This window comes from Ambystoma mexicanum, chromosome 2q, assembly GCF_040938575.1.
Source record: "Ambystoma mexicanum isolate Mex_15411 chromosome 2q, UKY_AmexF1_1, whole genome shotgun sequence".
Lineage (NCBI taxonomy): Eukaryota > Metazoa > Chordata > Amphibia > Caudata > Ambystomatidae > Ambystoma > Ambystoma mexicanum.
The window spans coordinates 599,092,961-599,118,174 of NC_090924.1; the positions used below are offsets into that span (position 1 = coordinate 599,092,961).

The 25,214-nt window shown below is 48.0% G+C and overlaps 1 protein-coding gene across 1 annotated transcript in view; it reads left to right on the top strand.

Annotated features, from left to right (window-relative positions):
- The window catches only part of WDR48 (WD repeat domain 48), a 1,182,842-nt gene that overhangs the window by 935,115 nt on the left and 222,513 nt on the right, over nucleotides 1-25,214 (top strand). Inside the window, exon 15 of the mRNA XM_069647743.1 lies at nucleotides 11,041-11,149. Within this exon, the coding sequence (XP_069503844.1) occupies nucleotides 11,041-11,149 (109 nt within the window). The remainder of the gene's footprint in view (nucleotides 1-11,040; nucleotides 11,150-25,214) is intronic.

The following is a 25,214-nucleotide window of genomic DNA, read 5'->3' on the forward strand; positions in this document are numbered from 1 at the left end:
CTAAAAGTTGTGAAATGGTATTGCGACCACCAACGCCAGGAGAAAATGACCTTTATAGAAAAAGGGAGACAGGAACTACTCCTTGTTCCTTCACCCTTTCTATTAGGGCCATTAGCGCAGAAGTGAAGCTGCGGCCCAGCAATGTGTGTGGCGAGTGCGGAGAGGCCGGAGGAAGGTAACTGGATGTATTGGAGGGCTTTAGAGGGTGAGAGGGTGATGCAAGGGCAGGTGTGTCTGGAGGCTGGAGTGGTTGGAGAAAGGATGCGAGAGTCCCACTACTTGAAATGTGGTCCACTTCACAAGGATATCCTTTGTATCCTCTGTAACATAACTCCTGTTTATATTGTACATTATCTGTAAATCATCCTACATGTAACAATTTCTATGCCCTTAAGCCAAGCGCCTAGTTACCTCCCGTTTCAGTGCTCTATACAAGCAAGTAAACTAAGGTAATGTCCACATTCCGAGCTCCCTGATTAGCTGGGAGGCTATGTCACCTCCCTGGTGCTACTAATGTATAAAGGAACTTCGATGGGGAACCCTGGATAACATGGATATTTTACCTCCAGTCCATTTACATTGCATCTCACAGAACATTACACCTTATTAAGAGTGTGTCAGTAATTCTGCACATTTGATGCAGGATTACTGCCAAACTAATTTGCTGTTACCACCGCTTGGTGTGGTAGATTCATCGCAGCATTACAAGTGATGGTAAGGTGGTGTTATTCCTCATTTTTGGAGTCTTTAGGACTCAATGGTAATTTTAGCAGATTTTTTTTTTTTTTTTTCCACGAGCGCTAATTCCACCAAGGTATATCTACCACTTTTTAGAGATAAAGTGGAGGATTTACCTTCAGTTACATGCTGTGCGTAAATCTGCCACTTCACCTCCAAACTCTGAACTCGGCGATATGGTAAAAATGGGTATTAAAGTAAGCATTCTCGTAATGAGGCTCACTTACGTTTGAATTAATTTATTGCACTTGTTACCTCTGAAGTGCATCCACAACTGGGGAAGCTTTTAAAACTAGTTTTAAATGAAAAGCTGGTCCAATCTGTTGTTCCCATGGTGCACATTTTTTCTGAGAAGTTAAAATATTTAAAACTGTCACTTAAATAGCCAGGGGATGCACATCTATATGTCCTGTACATTTCAATGTTAAGGTTTATTTTTATTGCATTTTGTATAAATTATGTTTTGAGCAATTTAGACATGTTTATTTTGTGTGCAATGAGCTGCTTTTTATGTATGTTGTCTTCCAAACTATTGGTCTAAAACTTTTCAAAGCAACCTACTATATGCAAAAGGATATTTGTCTCCTGATGCCTGGAAAGATGTTAAATCCTATTTTCTGCTGAGGAAATGTAGTGCTATGAAATCTATTAACAGAATGATCACTGTTTTGAGAATCTCATATTCAACCTAGGATACATGATTACTTGTAGTAGTTCTCTTTAACAATTAATGTCCAGTAATTCTCCAGCATGGGGTCTGGCATGGATTCACATGCTCATGAATATTCCCTGTTGTCAGGCTGGGAATCCTCGGCAGAAAACAGTTTCACTTTCACTTTAAAACTATTTCTCCTCTAAACCAACCACTGTCCTTTTGGTCATATTACCCACATCCAATGAGTCCTCTCCCTAAGCTCCACCGCTGGTGGCCATCTTCAGATTTTCACTGCACGCTTCAGTGTTGGGAGTCCTCAAGTTGCTTTCTGAGCTAAATTTGTGTTTTTTCATAAACTTTTTTGCTAAATAGTGAAAATGTTACCAAGTTTTTGCTTCATCGTCTTCGACGAATGATAGAGACCAGCAGCAGGGTCTCCGCTACTGGCGAAGATCTGCATACACTGTTGGATCATCGAAGTTTCGAGAAGGCTTGGCCTTGGGGCCTACTTCGCGCCCTTTCAGCATGACTGAGTAGAAGGAAGGCTGCAGCCTCTTCACACTCTGTGCAAAGTATGGTTTAAAAAACGTCTTTGTAGAAGATCAACACCATAAATGCTTGTACTGGCTGCATCCGGACCACGATGAGGAGGGATGCGAGATGTGCAGCGATTTCTCAAAGAAACGAAAGACAGATACTGCAGACTGTCGACGTGGCTCAAAGCGAGCAAGGCCTCTGACACAGCCTCGGGGCAGGGTCATGCCTCATTCAGGACCAGACGGTCGGAGGAGCGTTCTCCCTCCGGGAGGAGGTCTAAATCCTTTGAGGACACCTTGCTTGCGGGGTTCCAAGAGAAGGCCAAGCTCTGCGACGCTAGCGCTGCTGGGTTTGCAGCTGATGCGGGTCCCGAGTTGGACAAAAAAAGTCACTAACCCTGTCAAAACTGTGTGTCCGCGGATAGTCAGACGACAAGGGAAAAGTACAGGGAGGACTCGTCAAAGCCAGCTAAGGCTTCAACAGCACTGTCGACAAAGGCGGCCACAAGCACTTTGTTGTCTAAGTCAACGACTATCACCGCGACTCTGAAGGAGAGCGGCTCCGGGAAAGAAGTGGCTGCCGCCCAGCGAGTATCGTTGCCCCCTAAGCGGGATACAGCTGCAGAGGCAGCAGCGAAGGAACCAGCGCCAGGGAGAGACCAGGCGGCCGCTCTGACACAACAGCCTCCTGAGATGGAAGCGGTCCCATCTGTGGAGCCTCCCAGGTATGCGGTTCGGCAGTTTACTGAGGATAGACCGCAGCAGATCTACTCTAGTACCGACGAGGACAACCATCCTCATGAGGGGTGCTGCTCACACCACGGAGGGGAGGGCCTGCGGGAGGACCTCAGTCCCCGGTGCAGAAGAAGAGACGCATTAGCCCAGATCCTACTCCGTTGGCTCTGTTTACCCCTAGACCTAGGGACATGCCTCTGGACATTCTTCCCTCTCAGGAGGCTGTTGTGCCAGAGCAGCCGCCTGGTCTCTTCCTGGCGCTGTGCAGCTGGGGAGCAGGTGCAAGTGGATCTAGGTCACCTGGCCTAAGCACCACCCACCTCCTTAGCTCTTGCTCTTCCTTCCTGCTCTTAACTGTTACCTGCTCTTAACTCTTAGATCAAGGGCATCTCTCGCCTGGGCATCCGAAGCGAAGGGCAGACAAAGAAAAGGGCAATTCCTGTTTGAACTAGGAGGACCCAGGGCCCAACCCCTGTTCAGACAGCAGGTATGCATGCACCAACATGTTTTTACTCCCTCTGTCCCCACAGGCCATCCCCACCCCCTCTGCTCCCCCCGTGATGTTCCCTTGTGCCCCCCCCCCTTCTTGCACACAGGCGTTGCCTGTTTTGCTTGATTCTTCTACCCTGCTCGCCCTGATAGTTAATTTCACATCCTTACTGTTCATGGCCTGTAAGAATGTCATTGTATGTTCCCTTGTTCCCTCCCTTGCCTTGAAGCACTTTGAATAAATAAACTATCATATCTATCTACCCACCACACACTGGTCACCGAAATCCAACAAAGAATGCCGCCCCCAGGTCTGACACCGCCATAACCTCTGAGGGTAAGCTCTCCCCGCGGAAGAGGAAGTTCAAGGGGGGCACAGGTCTCATCATCCGACCCCACCGTCACCTCCTCATCGCAAGTCCCCTACCGGAGCTCCAGATCCACACACGAGCACGGACACCTCTACCCCGGCTACTGGTCCTGACGAGGACGCCAAATTCATTGTGGCAGATGGGGAGACTCTGCCCGCGAACGACCCCCATAGGGCCTCCCCTCCAGATGAAGTGGGATCTTTTCATTAGGTCACCTCGAGGGCCCCAGAACTGTTTGTTAGTCCCTGAGGAGTCGAAGGAGGGTTTCCTGTACCCACAACGTGAGTCGAGGAGGAAGACATTCATGTCGGTTCCCTTCCTGAACGACATCTGGGAAGATGGCCTAGCCCTAATGAAGAATCCAAGTACAGCCCCGACCAAAAGGGACAGATTGTAATAGAAGTACAGGGTTCCCGACTCTGCGCCCAGGTGCCTAAGATCTCAGCCCTCACCGGATGCAGCGGTCTTGGCCGCAGCTAGGAAATGCTGGCAAACCGGTCTTAGGCAGTCCTGGTACCTCCAGACCAGGACAGGAAAGAAGCTGGATGCGATGGGCAAGAGTATAATTTACCCGGCAGCCTCTACCGTCAAGGCAGCGAACCCCTTAGCCATTTTGTCATGTTATGACCCGGAACTCTGGTACAAGATGGGCCCTATCCTGAACTTCCTACCCAAAGATAAGAAGGTTGAGGCACTGGAACTCTTTCAAGAAGAAGTGGCCTGGGATCACGCCATCACAGTGGGGGTAGACATCGCAGACACAGGTTTTCGCCAGATGGGGGAATGGGGTGTCTCTGTGCCGTCAAGGTTGGTTGAAGGATACCAAGACGTTCAGAGAAAGGTGCTGGATATGTCGTTCAAGGAAAACCTCTTGGGAAAGGCAGTCAATGAGTCTTTGCAGGCGATAAAGACCGACACAGAGATGGCATGTTCTCTTGGAGCTTTGCAGCAGCAACGATTCTCGTCCTTTCGCTCCTCCAGAGGAAAGCTAGAAAGCTCTTCAAAGGGTTATAGTACCTCTTACAGGCAGCCTTCGCGCTCTTTCACTCGAGCGTACAGGGGTGCTAGCAAGGCAGAACACCTCCCCCCAAGCAGGCCTGAACCGGCTGTGGCTCCGGGCCCTCACACACCCTAGTGGGAGGCTGGCTGGCGAAATTCGTCAGCACGTGGGAAAAGATCACGGACAGATGGGTGCTGGTCGCTCTTGGACAGGGGCACACCTTGGAGTTCTAACGTAAGTGTCCTCGCATCCCTCCGATTAAGCGGCAAGAACTACACGGGCCACAGCTTCTGCAGGAGGTGAGGGCCATGTTATGGAAAGGGGCAATAGAGCCCGCCCACCAGCGACTCCGGGGCTCTGAGTATATTCCAGATACTTTCTAGTTCGAAAGAACACAGGGGGTTGGAGGCCGATTCTGGATCTACGTCGTCTCAAAAGTTCTGGATGATCACGTTGCAGCACGTGCTTGGACAGCTAGAACAACAGGATTTTCTGACATCGCTGGACCTGGAGGATGCCTACTTCCACATTCCCATTCACAAAAAGCACTGCAATTTCCTGCGATTCGTAGTTCTGGGTCAGCACTACCAGTTCAAGGCTCTGCCTTTCGGCCTGAAGTCGGCCCAAGGGTGTTTACAAAGTGCTTGGCCCCCGTGGCGGCACATCTTCGCCGCAGGGCATTCACGTATTCACCTACCTGGACGAATGGCTAGTCCGTGCCGGCTCGCAGTCCCTGGCAAACGAGCACACGGTGAGGACCGTACATATGCTGACGGAGCTGGTGCTCTCCATAAACTATCCAAAGTCTTGCTTGAAGCCATCTCAGGACACTCTATTCCTAGGTGCACGACTCCACACAGTGACGTGCTTGGTGTCTCCCCCGAAGGAGAGGGTGAAAATCATTCAAGGCAAGGTGCAGCGCTTGGCTTCGACCAAGGCGGCGATGGTGTGATCCATCAAGTTGCTTCTGGGCTTCTGGGCATGTTGTCTTCCTGCATAAACCTTGTTTGCCTCTGCAGACTGTGCATGAGATCTCTCCAGGAGTTCCTGGATGCAAGTGTCGGGAAACTTTACAGACAAGATCTCTCTCAACGAAGAGTTCTGTCGGGCGATACTAAATACTACTTTGGTGGCTACCATCTCATTCATCCATCTCATCCAGGGAACTCGATTTCAGGTTCCTGTTTACCATGAGACGGTCACCACAGACGCCTCTCTAGGGGCATGGGCAGCCCACACCGGACAGTTGCATGTCAGAGGCCTCTGGCAGCTGGAGGAAAAGGACCTACACATCAACGTCCTGGAACTTCAGACCGTATTCTGGGCCCTCAAGTTTGTTCTGCCATCATTGAAGGACAAGGTGGTGAGGATCTTCACAGACAACACCACAACCATGTTCTACATCCGGAAACAGGGGGGACCCAGTCTCCGACACGCTCCAAAGACGCCCAGGACTTGTGGCAGTAGGCCATTCGTCAAGGGATGTTCCTCATTCCGTTTTAACCTGGCGGGAGTCAAGAATACCATTGCGGAATCGCTCAGCAGGGAACTGTGTTTTTGCCAGGAGTGGGAGCTTCGCCAGGACCAGGTGGATTTACTGTTCGAGAAAGGGGGATGATCCCAGATCGATCTCTTCGCAACGGCAGCAAACAGCCAGAAATTTCTCAGCAGGTTCCATCAATCGGGAGCTTGGGGGACGCTTTCTCGTTCCCGTGGGAGGGACAGTTCCTATACGCTTTTCACTCGTTTCCACTCCTACGTGTGATCAACACACTCAGACAGTGCCACTGCAGGATGATACTGGTCGCCCCGGCGTGGCTAAGGCAGATCTGGTATACAGACTTAATACTCCTGCCGGTGGCCCTGTCCATCTGGCTACCGCTGTCCCCGGACTTTCTTGCCAGAGAAGGGGGGGGGCGATTCGGCACTACAACCTTGAGTCTCTGAACCTGAGGACATGGCGTCTGCAACCCTAGAGTTTGGAGGTTATACTTTATCCGCAGAATGTAAGGACATCCTGGCCAGGGCCAGGCCCTCGTCAATGTTGAAGTTATGTTATGTTATGTTACCTAAATTTGTAGAGCGCACGGTCGCCCAGGGGCATCATGGCGCTGATGAGGAAACTGTCACACAGGAAGAGCAGTAATAGTCGGGGGGCTAGAATAAGGTAGTTTTCAGGGCTTTCCTGAAAGCCAGATGGTTGGAGATAGACTTGAGTGGCAGTGGGAGGGCGTTCCACAGCCTTGCCGCAGCAATGGAAAAGGCTCTGCCGCCGAGTCTTTCCCGATTGTACTTAGGAACCACCAAAAGGTTGGTGTTCAGGGAGCGAAGGTTGCGTTCTGGTATATAACGGACAAATTTAGTTTGGAGAAACTCAGCACCTAGGCCCTGGATTGCCCGGTGGACAATGCATAGTGACTTGAACTTAACTCGCTGGGCCACCGGGAGCCAGTGAAGTTGGCGAAGCACTGGCGAGATGTGAGCTCCATAGGGGGAACCTGTGGCCAGTCTGGCTGCCAGGTTCTGTATGCGCTGGAGACGTTGGAGAAGGCCCATTGGCTGGGCAAGGTATAAGGAGTTGCAATAGTCCAACCGTGAGAGGACTAATGCGGCTACCACAGGAGGACGCATAGCCTCTGGGATCATAGGGAGGACCCTCTTGAGTATCCTGATCTGGTGATGGGCAGATTGGCAGACCGTAGAGACCTGGTTTGACATGGACAAGGAAGTGGAGAGAATAACTCCTAGGTTCTTTACTTTGTCCACTGGACAAGGCAGGGAGCCCAGTGAGGTGGGCCAGAAAGCAGGGGTCCAAAGTGATGGGCGGGGGGGACAACCCACCAACATCACCTCAGTTTTGTCGCCGTTAAGCTTGAGCCAGTTTTGGTCCATCCAAATGCCGACTGATGTCAAACAGTCATGAAGAGAAGCTGAAGCCTTGATATGATCCTGATCCAAACGGATCAGGATTTGAGTGTCATCCGCGTAGGAATAGCAATTAAGTCCATACGAACGGATAAGGCAGACCAGAGCCCATATGTAGATATTGAATAGAATAGGGGAAAGAGAGGATCCCTGGGGAACACCACAGGTGAGGGCACAGGGGACAGAAATGAAAGGGGGCATGGCAAGGGTCTGAGTGCGGTCTGCAAGAAAGGAGGTAAACCAAGCCAGAACTGATCCAGAGATCCCGATTTGTGCTAGGCGAGAGAGGAGAATAGGATGGTCCACTGTATCAAATGCGGCAGACAAATCCAGCAGAATCAGAGCTCCAACTCCACCTGCGTCTGCGAGTCTAGACATGTCATCTTGCACTGAGACAAGCACACTCTCCGTTCCCCTACCAGGTCTGAAACCTGCCTGGGCAGGATTAAAGATCCTAGAGGATTCCAGAAAGGAGGAGAGAAGGGGTGTGACCAGAGATTCCAAGAGTTTAGACAAGAACGGGAGCAGGGATATGGGGCGAAAATTTGAGGGGATAGTAGGGTCGAGGGACGGTGAAGGGAAGTGCTATGAACTTAAATGGAAACGCTTCTCCATGTGGGCCGGACTCAGATGATTACCCCTCTGCTCAACAACTTCTGCCATACTTGCTTTCCTTGGCCAAAGCAGGACTGGCTCACGCCTCTATCAAGGTGCATCTCGCCGCCATATCCAGGTACACCAGGTCTCCGGGCAGACCTTCACTGTGGTCTTGCAGGCTCGTCAAGGAGTTCCTCAAGGGGCTGTTCAGGACTTTTCCTGCCGGTGAAGGCTCCTGCCCCGGCATGGGAGCTCAATGTTGTGCTAACTAAGCTCATGGGAGTGCCCTTCGAACCTATGCATCAGGCTCCGCTCAAGATTCTCTCATGGAAGATGGCTTTCCTCGTGGCCATCTCCTTGGCCAGGCGGGTCGGGGAAATGTAGGCCCTGTCTTGCAAGCAGCCTTACTTGTCTTTCAATGCTTCAAGAGTCGTACTGCGTACGCACCCCAACTTTATGCCAAAGGTACCGTCGGAATTCCACCTCAATTAACCTTTGGTGTTGCCTGTCTTCTTTACGAATCAGTCATTGCCGGCGTAGAGGGCCTTGCATTAGCTGGACATTGCTCGTGCCTTGAAATTCTACGTGGCACATTCGAAGGTTCTCAGTTGTTCATCGACTTTGGACCTGTAAATCGAGGAAAGGCCTTGTTGAAGGCTTCCACCGCCAGGTGGCTCTCCGGCTGCATCATGCACTGTCATCAACTGTCTAGCAGCCTGCTGCCAGACCGTCCGAGAGCCCACTCCACCGGAGCCATTGCAGCTGCAACTGCGTTTCTCTCTGGTGTGCCCCTGCTCGACATCTGCAGGGCTGCTACGTGGAGGTCCACACACATCTTCACCAGGTTCTACTGCGTCGATGGGGATGCCAGGGAGGAGTCCTGAGTCGGCTACGCAGTGCTACGTAGCCTGTTTCTTTGAGGTGACCCTGTTCCAGTGGTGAGTGTTTATTGCTTCTGTTGAGCCTCGCCACCTCCCGCGGTTGTGTATATGTACTGCTGTGTAATCGTTATTCATGAGCATGTGAATCCATGACAGACACCATGCTGGAGAAGGTTTGTTAATTACTTGTAACTATTGTTCTCCAGCATGGGTCTGGCATGGATTCACATGCAAACCCTCCCGCCTTCCCCTCTGTGGCTCTTCTTGGTTCATACTGCCACTTTGCGTGCTTACCAAATCTGAAGATGGCCACCAGGGTTGGAGCTCAAGGAGAGGACTGTCATTGGATGAGGGCAGTATGACCAAGAGGACAGTGATTGGTTTAGAGGAGAAATACAGTTTGAAAGTGAAACTGTTTTTTCTCACCAAGGATTCCCAGCCTGACGACAGGGAATATTCATGAGCGTGTGAATCCATGCCAGACCCATGCTGGAGAACAATAGTTACAGGTAAGTAACTTAAACCATAGTCACTTAGCTGTTGCTTCTTTGTAGAGTCATATGTTGTCTTGGGTGCTGTGACAAAGGATCAACAGAACACACATGAGTAGTCTGTTCAACAGTTTTATTAAGTAGAAAACGATGTACAACTCCTGTGTCCTCGCTTATCTCTCATGGCGTATGGTCTCCTCTCAGTCTTTCCATTATAGCCTTTATTAGGCTCTCATATGTTTCTCCTTTGTTGGTTCTGGCTCCTGCAAGCTTTTGTCTCTCTCACTCTCTCTCACTTCTCTCCCTCCACTCCCTCCCTGTGTCTGTCTCTCCCTGGTACTAATCTCCTTTCTTAGCTCTCAAATGGGTCCCAAGTATGTGAGGCCCTCTGTAGCACTCTGCCCTGTTATATAGGATTAATGATTACTTTGCCTTTGGATAGTTTGTTCCCCCTTCTCTTTCAAATCTGTCAGTGATTGGTTATTACCCTTTTCTATGTTCCCTTTGCCCACTGTTTTCTCTAATCTAAGCGATTGTGTCTAGTAATGAATCCCCTGTTCGTAATTATTCTCAGTGTGCTATATTCATGGTGGTGACGAAAGGCAGAAAAGGTCACACCATCATAAAGTCGGTTCGAGGTAAGGGTTTTGGTGTGTGAGCCAAAGTGGCGCCAGTGTGGGCGTGATGCCTGTCAACAGTTACTTCTGAGCATAAATGCGGTTTGTTTGTGTGAGAACTTGCAATTCCCAATGGCATTCAGCGTTGCAAGTGCATTCTCTGGATGCAGAGCAGACTCCCCTTTGTCTCTGCTGGGCAACCGTTTGGGATGTTGCTGCTGTTAAATATACGAGCCAAGATATCCAGTAGTCTGGCTGGTCGGTTGGAGGAAGAGGTCCCATTTTTGCGAATGTCTGTCTGACGGAATGAGGGGCACTCACTATTCTTCCTTTTCTGTGATATATAGGCTTTGCAGCTCCTTCCCCTGAAATGAGAAGACGTTATGACTTGTTACACATTGAGGGGCAGTGGGGACCCCTCAACCCAATACCTCCTTGAGGTAGCTCTTTGCACGAAGGGTCGGCATCCTTTCTCCCAAAAGGAGGGTTAATCATCACACACAGTAGGGTTGAGGGATATTTATTTTCAGGTGCCAAGAGTTCTGGTTGTGAAAAGTAACCGCATAACACGTGTAGAACAGATGTCTGTGTGTACTGCAATGGTCCTATGGTTCTATTAAGATGAAATGTTGAGATTGAAGATTGAGATTGAAGATATTAGGCATGCATAAAACCTACAGCGAAGAGCAGCATTTTAGTTTCTGTCATTAAAGCAGAAGCACTTCTACCTTCTCCCCCAAAATGGTAGTACGTCTCCCATATTTTTTGTATAACTCCAGTTTACATGTTTTAAATAATTACAATGAATGAATAGGTCCAATTGAAGAAATTGTTGTTGGTGACTAATAAAAAACCTTTCTGGTCTACTGTTAGTCATTCAGTAGCAACTACATGGAGGTGGCATTCTGCTTAAGTGTAATGTCTACATAGTGAATAATTGATCTGGGACACAAAAATGAAAACTGATGCATCGATTGGTAAAATATTTTTTTCAACTTTATTCAGCAGTAAATGGTGAACAGGAGAGTAGAGTGCAGAAAGGCAATGGATATTTTCAGGTGCCCCCACATACACCTGTCATCTTCGGGGAAGCTGGTGGACGCACGTTGTTCAGGTACTGTAATAAAGCAATACTCTGTGGCTGACTGCAAAGCTATGGTTATCCATGCTTTGTTGTTCTCAATGTAACATTAAGAGTTGCTGTTTTTATTCTTTTGTCCGAATTGATTTGATGAAACCACTGTAACAAACTAGAGCATTGGCGTTTTTTTTTTGTTGCAGTTTGTCTAAAAAAGAACTTCTCTAAAAGCAAATTATGTAGGTCAATAGTGTAATGTTGTGATTGCTAACTTTTCTTTCCTACCATGGAAACATCATCTCACCACGAGTCACATTGTTCTCTCGGAAAGCAGCATGTACATTTAGGCTGTTTACGAGCCTAGAAGACCAGATACCAACACAGGAGCATGTGGCTAAAATGTAGCCACTAGGCTTTGGAAATAGTGGGAATCAAACTCCTTGTTGGACTCACTTCTATGTTTAGTCACGTAGTGGGCTGCTTCTTACGTTCAAGATGAAACTTGTCAACTGCTTTAGAGGCCCACAGAAATGTTTAGACCATTTTTTCTTCCCCCCTCCAATACTTTTAAGAGACATTTCCAAGGCCGTCCGGCCGCCCGGCATGCTCCAAATGAGACCTTTAGTGTGGTTATTTCAAGTCACACACACTGACCTTTTTGAGCCGATGGCTTTGACCAATGCAAAGCTAGTCACCTTTTTTTTTTGTTGGTGTTCTGAAAAACCAGAGGATGTTTCACAGCCTAGTCACCAGGGATCCTGTACTCGGGTGGCCAGGGAAAGGCCATCACATTTGGAGGAAAGCTCAAGAAATAAACACGCTCAGCCTTGGAAGCAAGATGACGCACAGCAACACAGGTTCTTTCCCAGGGTCCACGCTTAGAAGACTTTGGGTATTAAGCGCGTTATAAATAACCAATTAAAATACATTTTGTCGCATTGACAACACTAATGAGCTAAGAAAAATTAGGAATGATGCCAGGAGGATTACCTCTGCTGGCAAGTGCTTCCAGGCGGCTCGCTACCCTCCCGGATGAACAACAGAGTTGGGGAGGAGCAGAGGAGGCGTTGGTTTTGGCCTGGAATACTACGGGAAAAGCATTGAAGACAGAACCCTAATTAGCACGACTGGTGAGTTATCAAAGGCAAACAAAAGCCTGGTATGTGTTAAGAGCAAATGAGGCATGTAACAAGTTGAAGGTTGTGCATGTGCTGATAAAACGCGTCTTGAAGGGAACAATGATTGAATGCTGAGAACAGTGTACAAATTAACAGAGTGGTCCTGCAAAGCGAAATCGCACATTCGAAAGTCTCTGGGAAATGGTCTGAGCAATGGAAAGTGAGAAACAAAGGCAAGAAAGTAACCATGATGCCGAACGAGAGGTGATTGAGTGAAAAGCAATGTATATGAACTTTGAATGCTGCCAAGAGGGCAAAAGTAAAACTACAAGTTCCAAGGAGTATTGGTGTTGTGAAGATTGTTGATTGTCAGATTGTTTAAAAGGAGGTGGAAGTGGTCATGCAGAGGTCTATGTGAAATCCTTGCAGTTTCGAAAGTCTTTGACAGTAAAAGAGAAAGACAGGCTTGAGCCAGGCAGCCTGTGCTGTTCTGTGGTAGAATGAAAGTTAAGTGTGAAGGACAGAACATGGGGAAGGGAACCCCCCACAAAGAGAAAAACTGGATTGAACCTGGGGGGTGGATGCATGTGTTGAAAAGTGGCAAAGTGAAAGCCAAGAGAAGAATTTCCTCTCTTCATCCTGCTGTCCCCTCTTCCCCCCTCCACGGCCTCCTCGGCTCGCCCTGCTGCCTCCTCCTTGGCTACCCTGCCCTCTCCTCCTTCCCTTTCTGCCCCCCCCCCTCGCGCTTATTCTACACCTCCGCAGGGCTTACCTCTGATGTTTACCTCTCCCAGGAAGTCTTTCAAGGATGTCAACCTTCTCCATATTGCCACTCTTAACTCTCGCTCAGCTGTCACACTCCTCTGAAATCTGCCGCCTTCTTGAGGAACTCGACCTTCATGTCCTCGGTCTCACCGAGACATGGTTCAAGGCCAGCTCTGTCATGAGCTTTGACACTCTCCTCCCTGACGGCTACAAGATCCTCTCCGCGCCCAGGTACAACCGCTCTGGTGGTGATGTCGCCCTGATCTTCCCCGAGTGGATTCTTGCCTCTGTCATTCCTACGCAGGCCTACTCCTCCTTCGAATGCCTCGTCTGCAGGCTCTCTCTCCCAGTCACTCCCTTATTGTGGCGACTATCTGTCAGCCACCTGGTCAGATCTCCACCTTCCTCTCTGAGTGGGCGGACCTCTCCTCTTCCCTCCTGGTCTCGACCACTCAACTCCTCCTTCTGCGAGACTTCAACATCCACCTGGATGCTTCCTGTCCTTCCTCAGGACTCTTTCGCGGCCTCTGCGACTCTCTCTCTCTCTCTCTCTCTCTCTCTCTCTATTCTCCCCTCTGGCCACTCACTCTGCAGGGCATACTCTGGATGTTCTGATCTCCTCAGACCTTCCCCTCTCTATCCCTCTCACCACTCCTCTCTCCTGGAGTGATCACTTACTCCTTTCCTCCCAGCTCACCCTCTCTACCCCTCAGGCCAAGCCGACTCACTCATTGCCACCCACCTTCTCGGTCATTCGACCCATGAAGCGTGTGTCTGTTGAGGCTTTCGCCACCACTTTCTCACCCCCCCCTCCCCTTACATCCTGACACAGCCCTTTCTATTCTCCATTCTGCTATATCTGACACTCTCGATGTTCTTGCCCCTGTCATGAGGATCTGTCTGAAGCCCAAAGCCAAGTGCAACTCCTGGTATGACTCAGACCTCTTCATCCTTAAGCGCAAGCGCAAGTGCAGGGTGGCTGAGAGGAAATGGCGCGGTTCATTTTCATCCTCTGACAAACTGGCCTGCTGCCTGCTCCAAAGGCATTTCCGGCTCTCTGTCCGCACTAAGAAGGGAGCCCACATCCAAGCCCGCGTCTCTGCGGCATCCAACAACTTGGCTGAACTCTTTAAAATCTGCAAGGAACTGGCCAATCCTGCCTCAGTCTCTACCTCTCCTGTCCCTTCCCATGCCCTCTGCATGGCACTGGCTTCTCATTTCATCTCTAAAACTCAGGACATCCTGTCCTCTCTCCTCCTCTCCCCTTCCTTCTTCTACTCCCTGCTCTTCATCTGGCCCTTCTTCGGCCTCCTCTCCTACCCCCTTCTCAGCCTTTCCCCTTTCTCCCCAGACGAGGTTTCTAGACAAGTCCGATCTATGAAAGTCTTGTTGAAACAGGTGCACCCCTCTTCTTCCAAAACTATCAAGGACCACATTGACTCCCTGGCTCCTGCCCTGGCCGACTTCTGCAACCACTCTTTCGCCACTGGTGTCTTCCCCTCCCCTCTGAAGCACTCCTTTGGGCATCCCCTTCTTAAGAAACCTTCTGCCGACCCATCCTGCCCGGCTAACTATCGCCCAAACTCCATTACTCCTTTCCTTGGCAAACTCTTGGAAAAGCTGGCCTTCTCCCAGCTCAATCTTCACACTGAATCTGTTGGTTGTCTCCATGATCATCAGTCTGGCTTCAGACCTGCCAGGAGCACAGAACGTAAACTGCTCTCCTGAACATCCGTGAAGACCTGCTCTCCAAACTTGATTCCAACACCCCTTGTGTCCTCATTTTACTTGATCTCTCCTCTGCCTTTGACACGGTCAACCATGCCATCCTTCTCAACCGTCTCCGTGATAACCTGGGGATCACTGGTCATGCCCTGGCATGGCTGACTTCTTTTCTCTCTGATCGACCCTCCCAGGTTCAACTTGGGTCCTTCCTCTCCTCTATCTCTACCTGTGGTGTCCCCGAGGGGTCTAACCTCTCTCCCTGGCTGTTCTCCCAATACCTGGCACTTCTTGCCTACCGCATTGCTGTGCTCTGCCCCAACTTCCAGTGCTATGCAGATGACACTCGACTCATTTTCAGGCTACCCTCAGCCACCTCTTCTCCCTCTCTCATATCTGATTGTCTTTCCGCCATCCAGGAGTGGTGTGCCACCAATGATCTCTGCCTTAATGCCAGTAAGACTGAGATTCTTCTCCTCGGCACACCCACACCCTCCTTTCCTGTCATTCTCTGGCCGGCCTCTCTTGGCCCTCTTCCTCCTCCCACCTGTAAGGCTAAAAACCTCAGGGTCATCTTCGACTCCACACTCTCCTTCCCTCCTCACATCTCCAACGTCTCTAAGAAGTCACACTACCAGCTGCACCTCCTCAGGGATATTCTTCCTTTCCTCTCCTTCCCCCAGAAGCTCACTCTCTCCAGAGCTCTGGTTCTCTCTAGGCTGGACTATTGCAACAGCCTTTTTCTAAATCTGCCTGCTTCCACCCTCTGCAACTCATCTAGAACAGGACTCCGAGAATTTTCCTTGGCCTCAAGCCCAGGGATCGTATCTCTCCAGGACTGAAATCTCTGCACTGGCTCCCAGTGGCTGCAAGGATTAAGTTCAAAACCCTCTGCATTATCCACAAGGCCTTCTGGGGCCTGCGGCCTCAATACCTTCAACTTTCTCTGACTAAATATCTTCTTTCTCGAGCTCTTCGCTCTTTCGCCTCCAACTCCCTCAGGGTCAGTCGCTTCTCCAAGCAACGAGTTGGTGGTAGATCTCTTTCTTCAGCTGGGGCCTCCCTCTGGAACAGCCTTCCTGCCCCCATGAAACTTGAGGAGAACCATTTCCGGTTCCAGAAGCACCTCAAAACCTTTCTCTTTGCTTCTGCTTTCTCTCCTCCTCTCCCCTGCTGATTTCCTGGCTGAAACTGACTTTGCACTGGCTACCTGGCCACCCTCTGATCTCGGGCCCAGGTCCCCTCCCCCGCCAGTTGCACACCTGCACTGCCTTCCTTGCAACTCCGCACTTGGACAGTTTTTTCTGTATCCCTACATTCCCTTTACCAGCACTTGACACTTGATGCCTGCACTTACCCTTTACCCTTGCACTTCCCAGCTGCTGGCCGTACTTTACTTATTGTTATTTATTCTATTATCCTTTTACTGTACTGTCCCCTCCCACTTCCCCTCGCAGTTTCCCCTTCCCCCTTCCTATGCACTTGTGCAATCCGAATGACACCTGGCCTAGTAGGATCATTGTCTGTCTTCCCCCTGTTCCCCCTCCATTGCCTCGTCGCACCTTGAAACATTTATAGGCGCGTTATAAATGCCTTATCATATCATATCCTATAACTATGTTTGTGGTAAAGCGGACAACGCCTAAAAAGGGTTCCATGTGTTAATATCCCCGCAAAAATAGCACGATACAAAAATATTGCCATATTTTTGTGGTGATATTGACCCATGGATCCTGCCTGCGGGGGGCACCCGTGCTACCCTCGCATTCTTTTAAAATGTGCGGGGGACACGCCCACAACCCCCGCTCCCACAAATTATCCCCCCCAAAAATATTGCCTATGGCGAGACAAACGGCCATATGTACGGCGATATTTTTGGTGGGGATATTTTGTAGGGATACCCTAAAGAGTTGATTAGGCTGTCAAAAGCTTGAAGCCCAAGCCAGAACTGTTGAATTTTACCAGCAAGCCAGAGTGTGCAAAATTGATAGAACTGTGCCATCCACCTAGCCCTTTTAAGAAACTCTCGAGGCACTGTGCTTCTGAAATTGGGGAAGGGAGTTGTTACCGAAGCCATTCTGATATTTATTTTGAGGCACTATTTTTTCCTTTTTGTATTCCCTTTACATCTTTGTTATTTGAGAAGGAGGACAAGGTTAGGGTTTTTTAGTATAGGCCTTTATTTTGAATAGACTGACTTGTACTCATTGTTTTATTTTATGGTCGAAGTTACTCCCATTTTAGAGTTAGGGCCAGTTAGGCATTTCAACAACCCCAGTAAACTACAAAATTAAAGGTTTTTGAAAATTGCATCTATTGTGTCTGTCTACTGTTGATACCATTCCTTCCTCACATAGTCCATCATGTCAGCTATGACTGTCAGTGGGCTTCTTGCTAAAGATAAGATGATCTTGAGAAGACACCAATTGTTACTTCCCAAAGTGGTTTCAAGGTTCCACATCAACCATACCTGCCTCTGGCTTTGCAACTGCTTCTAGGGTGGCTGAATGAATGCTCTATGCCCTGTATGTTTTCTGTCTTTATTGGACAAAAGACACATGGAAGTCACATTGTCTGTCACATGCAGGGGAGCCTAAGTCTTAAAGGTCTCTGTATATCAGTGGCAGTCTCTTGTATCTTGTGGGATATATTGACCCACTCAACAGTATTTCCCCACATCACCAAGCTGCATTTGTGCAGAAACAGCAAAACGGCTGTGCTGGCTCCTGTGAGCACAGTGGCCTCAAAACTGTGTTTTTTGCAGCAACAAAAAGATGGCTGCACCTTCTGGCCAAGCACACAGGGGCAAGATGGAACAAAGGGACACACCAAGGGAGCGTGCCAGTGTGTTCTTACCTGTACAAAAGAAATGGAGTGAAAAGGCAGCACTGCTTTGCTGAAAGCCCAAGATCTCCATTATAAAGGAAACTTTTCACCTTTAAAATAATACTGCTGATGATATTTTCATCTGTTCTTCCTTAAATCACTGTGATTAATAAGGCCCTGCCTTGCCCAGTCTCTCATTGTGCCTTAGCAAAACCAGGCATGATTTCTGAATGACAGGCCCTGTCAAACCAACTCTGAGAGAAATCAACAAGGAACTTCACTTTTTACTCACACAGGAAAACACGTTCCTTTCTTTACAAATGTATCAAAGCTCAGTAGTTCAAAAGATACTCTAGCTATATGAGCCATGTCAGTTTCAAGGCATCTGTGCTTCACATAAAAAACAGCCTAGAAGAAAATAACTATGGCTGCAAGGCAATATTGGGAAGTCAGATGGCAAAATCGAATTTGAAAGGAAATGCTAGCAGTTTTCAACACGTGTAAAAATGGGCTTTTACAAAACTAAAGGAGAAAAAGGGCCGGTTAAAAAGTAAACTGTTGAAGGAAAGCCTATCATTACCTAGCAATGAGAAGGGGTTTGTGGCTGGTGAAAATACATACATGGGCTATTTTATTCCACAGGTTTGTTTTAATTCAGGACCAAATATCAGAAAATAAAGGTTTAAACCGCCTTGCAAGCTGTCAAAAACAGGTTATTCCGGTTGGCAGCATTAAAACTTCCCCATAGGAAGGGAGCCACACCATAAACTTCCAGGAAACGAAAGTGATAATTACTGGCTTGAAAAACTTTGAATGGACCAGGACAAAGAAAGTTCACATGCTGGTCAGACATTCGTCTGTACTCCAGGCTGAGACAATAGAAGTCCTGGGACGCTAACCTGTGAAGTGAAGGAGGCTATAAAACCTTCAATCAAACTGGGAAACCCCACCCCACAGAGGGCTGAAGTGACAGTTGATGGCAGCTGAAAAAGAAAAAAAATGGGCCAGTGACAGACAAAGGACTGCCATTTGCTTCCAAAGACTATTTTATAAATAAACGTTAAAGACTTTTTTATCTCTGCAGCAAGAATTTATAAAAATATGAAAATGTTATAGTTTAAATTTGATTTTATAAGCTTTCATTGAAGACATGGTAGAATTCAGTGACACTTTGGGGACAGAAATGGCAAAGTATTATGGATTACAAGAAAAGTATCCGTGTTACAAATGCAAAGTTTTGTACATACATCCCTTATGATCATCCACACCCATGTATAAAGTCATGGAATTTTAGGCTGAATATTTCACACTGAAAATGACCAAAAAAAGTATAAAAGGACAAAACAATGTCTCACAGATTGCAGGATTGGACGGCTGCGCTCTACACAAAATATGTAACCTGATTATGTAATTTATTAAGCTGCCACAACTGTACAAATGTGTACATTCTTGTATGACAGATTTTTGGCAAAAAGGTCTGTGGGAAATCTTTTTACGTCATAAAATGCAACCTCCTGAACTGAGTCACATCCCATGGGAGGCAACCTACATTTATTGTTCAATCCAGTTGTTTAGAGGTGGGTTTAGCTAAGCCGCCCGAGCAATATAGTCTATGATGTCACTATGCATTATAAATAAGAGTCCCTGACAAGACTCTGGACACACACTCGTGTTCCATCTATCCAGATTCCAGATCCCAACTACAAGGCCAAAGCATTGCTTACCATTCAGGGCCCACTGCAAACCCCAAGCAGTGCTGATCCTATTCCCAGCAAGGCCTCAATTCTGAAAACCCACTAAGTTCCCAAATAACCAAAGGGGAAAGCTGTGGTGTTTTTGGGAAGCATCCTGATACCCCTAACTGCATGCCATCCTGCCATCCAGCTGACCTTTAGTATCCAGTGACCATAATTGCCTGTCCAGAAGTGCCATCCGGTGACCAGAATTGACCAGCTGTTTGCCAGGCGCGCTGCTGTGTAGTGACCAGAACCGGCGACGGTCCAAAAATCCCAAAACTAAAAAGTGGACTGTGAGTATAATCACCACTCCATAGAAACCCATAGCCTATCTTGTCTTTGTCCTTATTGCACTCTCTAAGTCATCCTATCCTTATAACTTGTTGAAACTGTCAGACTCATTCTTGCAACCCTGCCCTTGATTTCTAGTGCTAGCGCCATCTCTTTAGTAATTTTGTCTGGTGTAATCCTAAGCCATTAGTCCTCTTTCGAGTGATCGGACTGGTTTCCGCCAGGGTTGGGCACGGGGTTGACTGGGTTGAAGTAGCGAATCAACCCTGGCTCTTACTGTGTCCATCTTTGGTGGCCTAGCCTGAATACTCTAGTGTAAAGTAAAACTGTTCTTGTCACAACTGATCTCCTTTCCTATTTCACAGCTCCATTTTACTCAAAGCGCACCTTTTTATACCTTGCATAACTCCTCCAATTTACCAGCTAGAGACCTAGTTTCACCCGTTTTTATTAAAAACTGTTAGGGTAATTTCAGGCGGGAATTGCAAAATTGCAAAGTTTCCAACGTGTCATTTTGCTGCCACCTGTTTTAAACTTTCCACTCATTTTCAAACTGTACGGTTTTGGTAATCCATTCTTTGTGATTGTTAGTGTCTTTGTATTGTTGCTTCAGTGAGGAATTATATTTGCTTCAAGGTTTTTAACACACATTCATTATTTATTTGTCCATTTCCGAGTGTCATTTCATAACATTGCAAGGGGTTTAAAATACGTTTTTCTCTTATTTGGGGAGGGAGGTCAGATTTGAATTGTTTCCTGTTTCTTATTCTTGATTACCTGCTGCGGTTGAGGGAACATTGCAGGGGGAAATTCTAACTTGGGTGCTATCTTTCCTAAACCAAAAAGTGCTCCTATTCCACTGTGCTGTGTCTATGTTCCACTAGCAGGTTAAACACAGTGCATTGCTCACATTGTCATTGTAATGATCACCCCATTGGTGATTGCTGCCCCATATTAAAAAGTGTATGATTCCTTTTGAATTTAAAATAAATATTGTATTTTACCAACCAGCCTGGTTCATGGTCCATTGTGACCCGGAGTATTTGAAAAGGGGGTGTGATATGAGTGGTGTACTATCTCAATATTGAATCTATATAACAAAAAAAGATGAGCATTTCAGTTGTGCGCTGCATACTAGGCTGAGACCAAGGTGTCGCCTGATTGAAATCCTTAACAATCTGGGTCTGCTACTCTACCTCAAGTGGCACTATCCCAAAGGGTATGCGAGCCTGTTCAATAAGAACTAAAACTACTTCAGTATCCAGTCGAAGTGATTGGCAGGGTGTCTCTGTGGGCTACTCCCCATGCCTTCTGCAAATATTACTCTTTAGAGGATAGCTCTAAGGCTGATCTTCAGTTTATTTATGTATGTATTTTTATTTTATTTGCATTTATAAAGCGCAAAAGCAGCCCGGGGGCATCACAGCGCTTTCACAAGGAATCCGCAAAGTAACAGGTATATGAACATACTTGGGTACATGATGGGTTGCATTGGTGGAAGTAAGGTTACATATTCTAAAACATAAGACAGCATGGCATATTACATTGTGCTGTTACATGGTGTCGACTTACAGGAGGAGAAGCATACATAGATACATGATGGGCTTTAAGAGTAGCGATATGGTTACACAAGGGTTACATAGCGTGTAGCATATCCCAGCATGCCACTTTACATATTGCTGAATTTGCCTGTGCGTAAATAAGGTGTCATGGAGAGTAGTGGTATTAGTTGGAATGTTTGTGGGAAAAGTCATGTTTTGATGGCTTTGCGAAGGCGATGTGTGAGGGTTCAGCTCTAAGGGTGAGCGGGATGGCGTTCCATTGTCTGGCCTCAATGAAATGGTAGCTAGCCCCCGCCCTCCTCTGGCACGCTTGACTTAAAGGTACAGGAAGCATATTGGTCTAGGGTGTTCTCGAAGATCTGGAGGAGGGGGGTATGTTAACTCTCTGAGAGAGGTAGGGTGGGGCTGAGTGGTGAATGCACTTGTGGGTAAGGGCGAGTGTCTTGAAAAGGATCTGTTCGCGGACGGGCAACCAGTGGGCTTGTCGTCTGGCTGAGGAGATGTGTTCCTTTTTAGAGATGCTGATGGCGGCACAGAGAGCATTATTTTGGATGGTTTGTAGTTTTTCAAGGTTCCTTTTTGAGGTGCCTGTGGAAAGGACATTGCAGTAGTCCAGCCTTGAACCCATAATGGCTCTGGCAATGGTTATGCAGTTCGCAGTAGTGAGGAAAGGCCTGACCGCGTTTAGCAGTTTATTGTGATAGGCTGCGGAAGAGGCAATAGCGCTGACTTGCCTAGACATGGATAGGTTGGCGTCTTGGTAGACCCCAAGCGTTTTTACAGCCTTTGATACTAAGATTGTGGAGTTGTCGATATTGAAGGAGGAATATCGGGTGTCAAGTTTGGACAGTGCGTCATTGGCTCCTAGCAGTAGTAACTCTGTCTTATCACCATTGAGGGACAGCCAGTTTTCAGCCATCCAGGTCTGGATGGTGGCGTAGGTGCCGTTATATGGTGCTCCAAAACCTCTTTGGCCAAAACTGACCTCTATACTGCATAATGCCTACAGTATGGGGGCAAAGGGCACCTTACATAGTTGAGTTACGCTACTCACTAATGTGCCTCTGCTCCCCTTACCCAATATGACCTGCCCACTCAGACCATAGTGTGAACAGGAAGTGCACATTGTAGTGCTCCAGGGAATTTACTCGTCGGGGAGCTCTGGGCTATTCACATACGGGTGAATGGACATTCAACCTCCTTTGTGTTCCTGTCTGTCAGAATGTCCTTGTAACTTCGAGTCCACTGCCGTGTGTCAAAACTCCAATTCTGTTCCTTACACTTGTAACGAAACTAGAAGGTTGCGTCAATGGCCTTGGTCCAGGATAATGACTCTCTTATCCTTGACGAGGCAGCACAGTACTGGTTGCAAGTTCCTAACCAGGGGGAATGACTCCACCAAAACGGATCACATTCCAAAAGTGTGTACTAGGGGGGGAATGACTCCCTTCCCCTGGTTAAAGGTATCTTAGTTCGCTATCTTATTGGTCCAGAGAATGACTCCCTTCCCCATACTCCTTAATGTTCTCTTAAGGTTTTATACTAACAGGTAAATGACACCCTTCTCCTGGTATCCTGTGGTTCACAGTTCAACACAATCAGGGGAATTCCTCCCTTGCCTTGGTATTTTCCAGACAATTGAGTCCCAACTGCAATGAAGGTCTCCGACCCAGGTTTCTCCACCTCTTGAGTTTGGCCCACTTGGTTTGGTTCACTCTCCTGCCAAGTGTGCCCACAAAGAAGTTCTCTCTTTGTTTGGGTGCAAGTCCAGGGCCCGTATTCCTCTGCTCAGATGATTTGGCAGACTTGGTTCATTCTCCTGTCAAGTACTGCCACAAGGAAGATGACTTGCCTCTATGTAACTGTGAGAGTCCCAGACCCTTCTTCTCTGCTTGTTGGGGTTTCCCCATCCCCTGTTATGTCTGAATGCCACCTTAGCACCTTTCTGCCCTTCCGGTGAGCCTGTAGCCAGCTGTTTGCTACTAGGCCGTGAGGGAGCTGCCTCCGCCTGCCTGATGACTGTCCCTGTGCCCCCTCTAGCTTCCCTGTACCAGCCGTTACCTTGCTTTGGGGCCCCGGTATCTTGCAGGGGCTGCCTGGGGCTGCACCCCGCCTCTGCTTCACCAGGTTCTTGTTGATGGCATCTGTGGTAGTGAAGCGTCTTCTGCTCTTGGGCTGCTCAGCTTCCCTTCTTCTGAGCAGTTGACATGGCCCGCTCCTGCAAAGCCCTTCAGGAAGTCTTGTGGCTCCTTGCCTGCGTCCTCTGTTTCACATCGGCTCTCAGACACAATTCGGGTCTCCCGTGCTGGATTTTCCTTGCACCCGAGGCCTCCTTCGGCTGGATCTGACAATTTCTGCCGTTCTTCTTTGGTTTTTATTTCCAGATCCTCAATTGCTGTTTGGTAACCACTAGAACGCTCACCCTTAGTTCTTGTTGTGATCTTCATGGCTCCACACATCCTCCTCGTCTCAGTACTAATACCGGTCTCCAGTGGGTAGTTTGGGCTCTTCTTCGTCCCAGTCATTTGGGTCACTGGCTCTACACATGTACATGGGGTGACTGGGTATGGTAATGGAGTGTAGAATATGGTAAAGGTTAGGAGGGGTGTTTGGAAGGGGGCATATCGCATTCTCCCTAGACGTTCGTCCTTGTCCCCTGCCCCGGGATGCTTCCGCTGTGCACCCACCCCCAGGGGGACTATTGAGTAGTGACCACACCTCCCTGGGCTCATGCGAAGGGGCCACCCCCTGGGGAGAATTGACGACATCTAGCGATTCATCACACTACTGAGAGGCTGAGATACAAGGAGTGTTATTTGTCGGATGGCACACTTGATGTACTGGTATCGGCTCGGAGACCCACAGCGAAGTATCTTTATGCCTGCAGGTGATGTATATTTTCGGCTTGGTTCAGGAAGAGGGATTTGGAACCTTTACCTGTCAGTTAAGCCCCGTTTTGGATTCTTTGCTGTCCTTAGCCCATGCGGGACAGCAGATCGGCACTGTAAAGGGATACCTCATTGCTATTTCAGTTTTTAAGAGGTCCTGAACAGGTCTCGTTCTTCACAACACCCACTGTTATGCAGTTCTTGCTGGGCTTGTGTAACCAGTTTCCTCCATGCCAGTTTATGTTTCGGGCGTGGGATTTGAATCTGGTTTTAACATTCCTTATTGGTACTCCCTTTGAGCCCCTTATTTCCAGTTTATTTATCGATTTATTTTTTGTGCATTTGTAAGGTGCTTATACAACAAGTAAATTGTGTTTCAATTCGCCCACAGGGCAGCAGGGAGGGAACATGGGAACGAAAGGCACAAATACTAACAATGAAGAGAAAGAGGCGGTCCTACTAGGCCTTGTGAGCATTCAGAATGTGCAAGTGCAGTCTATTCGGTTGCTCATCCTTAAGCTAATTTTCTGGTTGCCATCACTTTCACGAGGCGGGTGAGTGAGCTACAGACGTTATCTGTTAAACCTTCCTATTTGTTTATTTCCAAAGAGGTGACATTGAGAGTGGGACCATTCTTACTACCAAAATTGGTCTTGGATTTTCATCTCTCTTAAAAGATCCATCTTCCTGTGTTTTTTCTTATCCACCTCACTCTTCTAAGGCAAAGAAACGATTCAATCCGCTGGACTCGGTGCAGGTACTTAGCTACCTCTATTGGACAAGAGTGGTTAGGAAAGATGACTAGCTTTTCATTGGTTACTCTGGTGCTTGTGCTGGCAGGGCTGTGACCAAAACAGACCCTGTCAAGGTGGATCATTCCCTGCTTCTTGGAATGCTATGATCTGGCTGGTAAGGATGTGCTTGAGGGACTCTGCGTTCATTCTACCAGAGGTGTGGCTGCCACCTCTGCCCTGCAGAGTGGAGTCCCTGTCCTGGACATATACCAGGCAGCAACATAGGCGTCTCTGCACACATTTACTAAGAAGTGCTGCTTGGATTCCCTTTCAGGTCAGGATGCCCTTTTTAGTATGGCGGTTCTCCAGATTTTTCTGGTGTAGCTAGTGTACTTGCTTTCTGCCCTCCTCTAGATCTACATACTGCTACATGAGTCTGTCATAGATGAAGAGTAATGG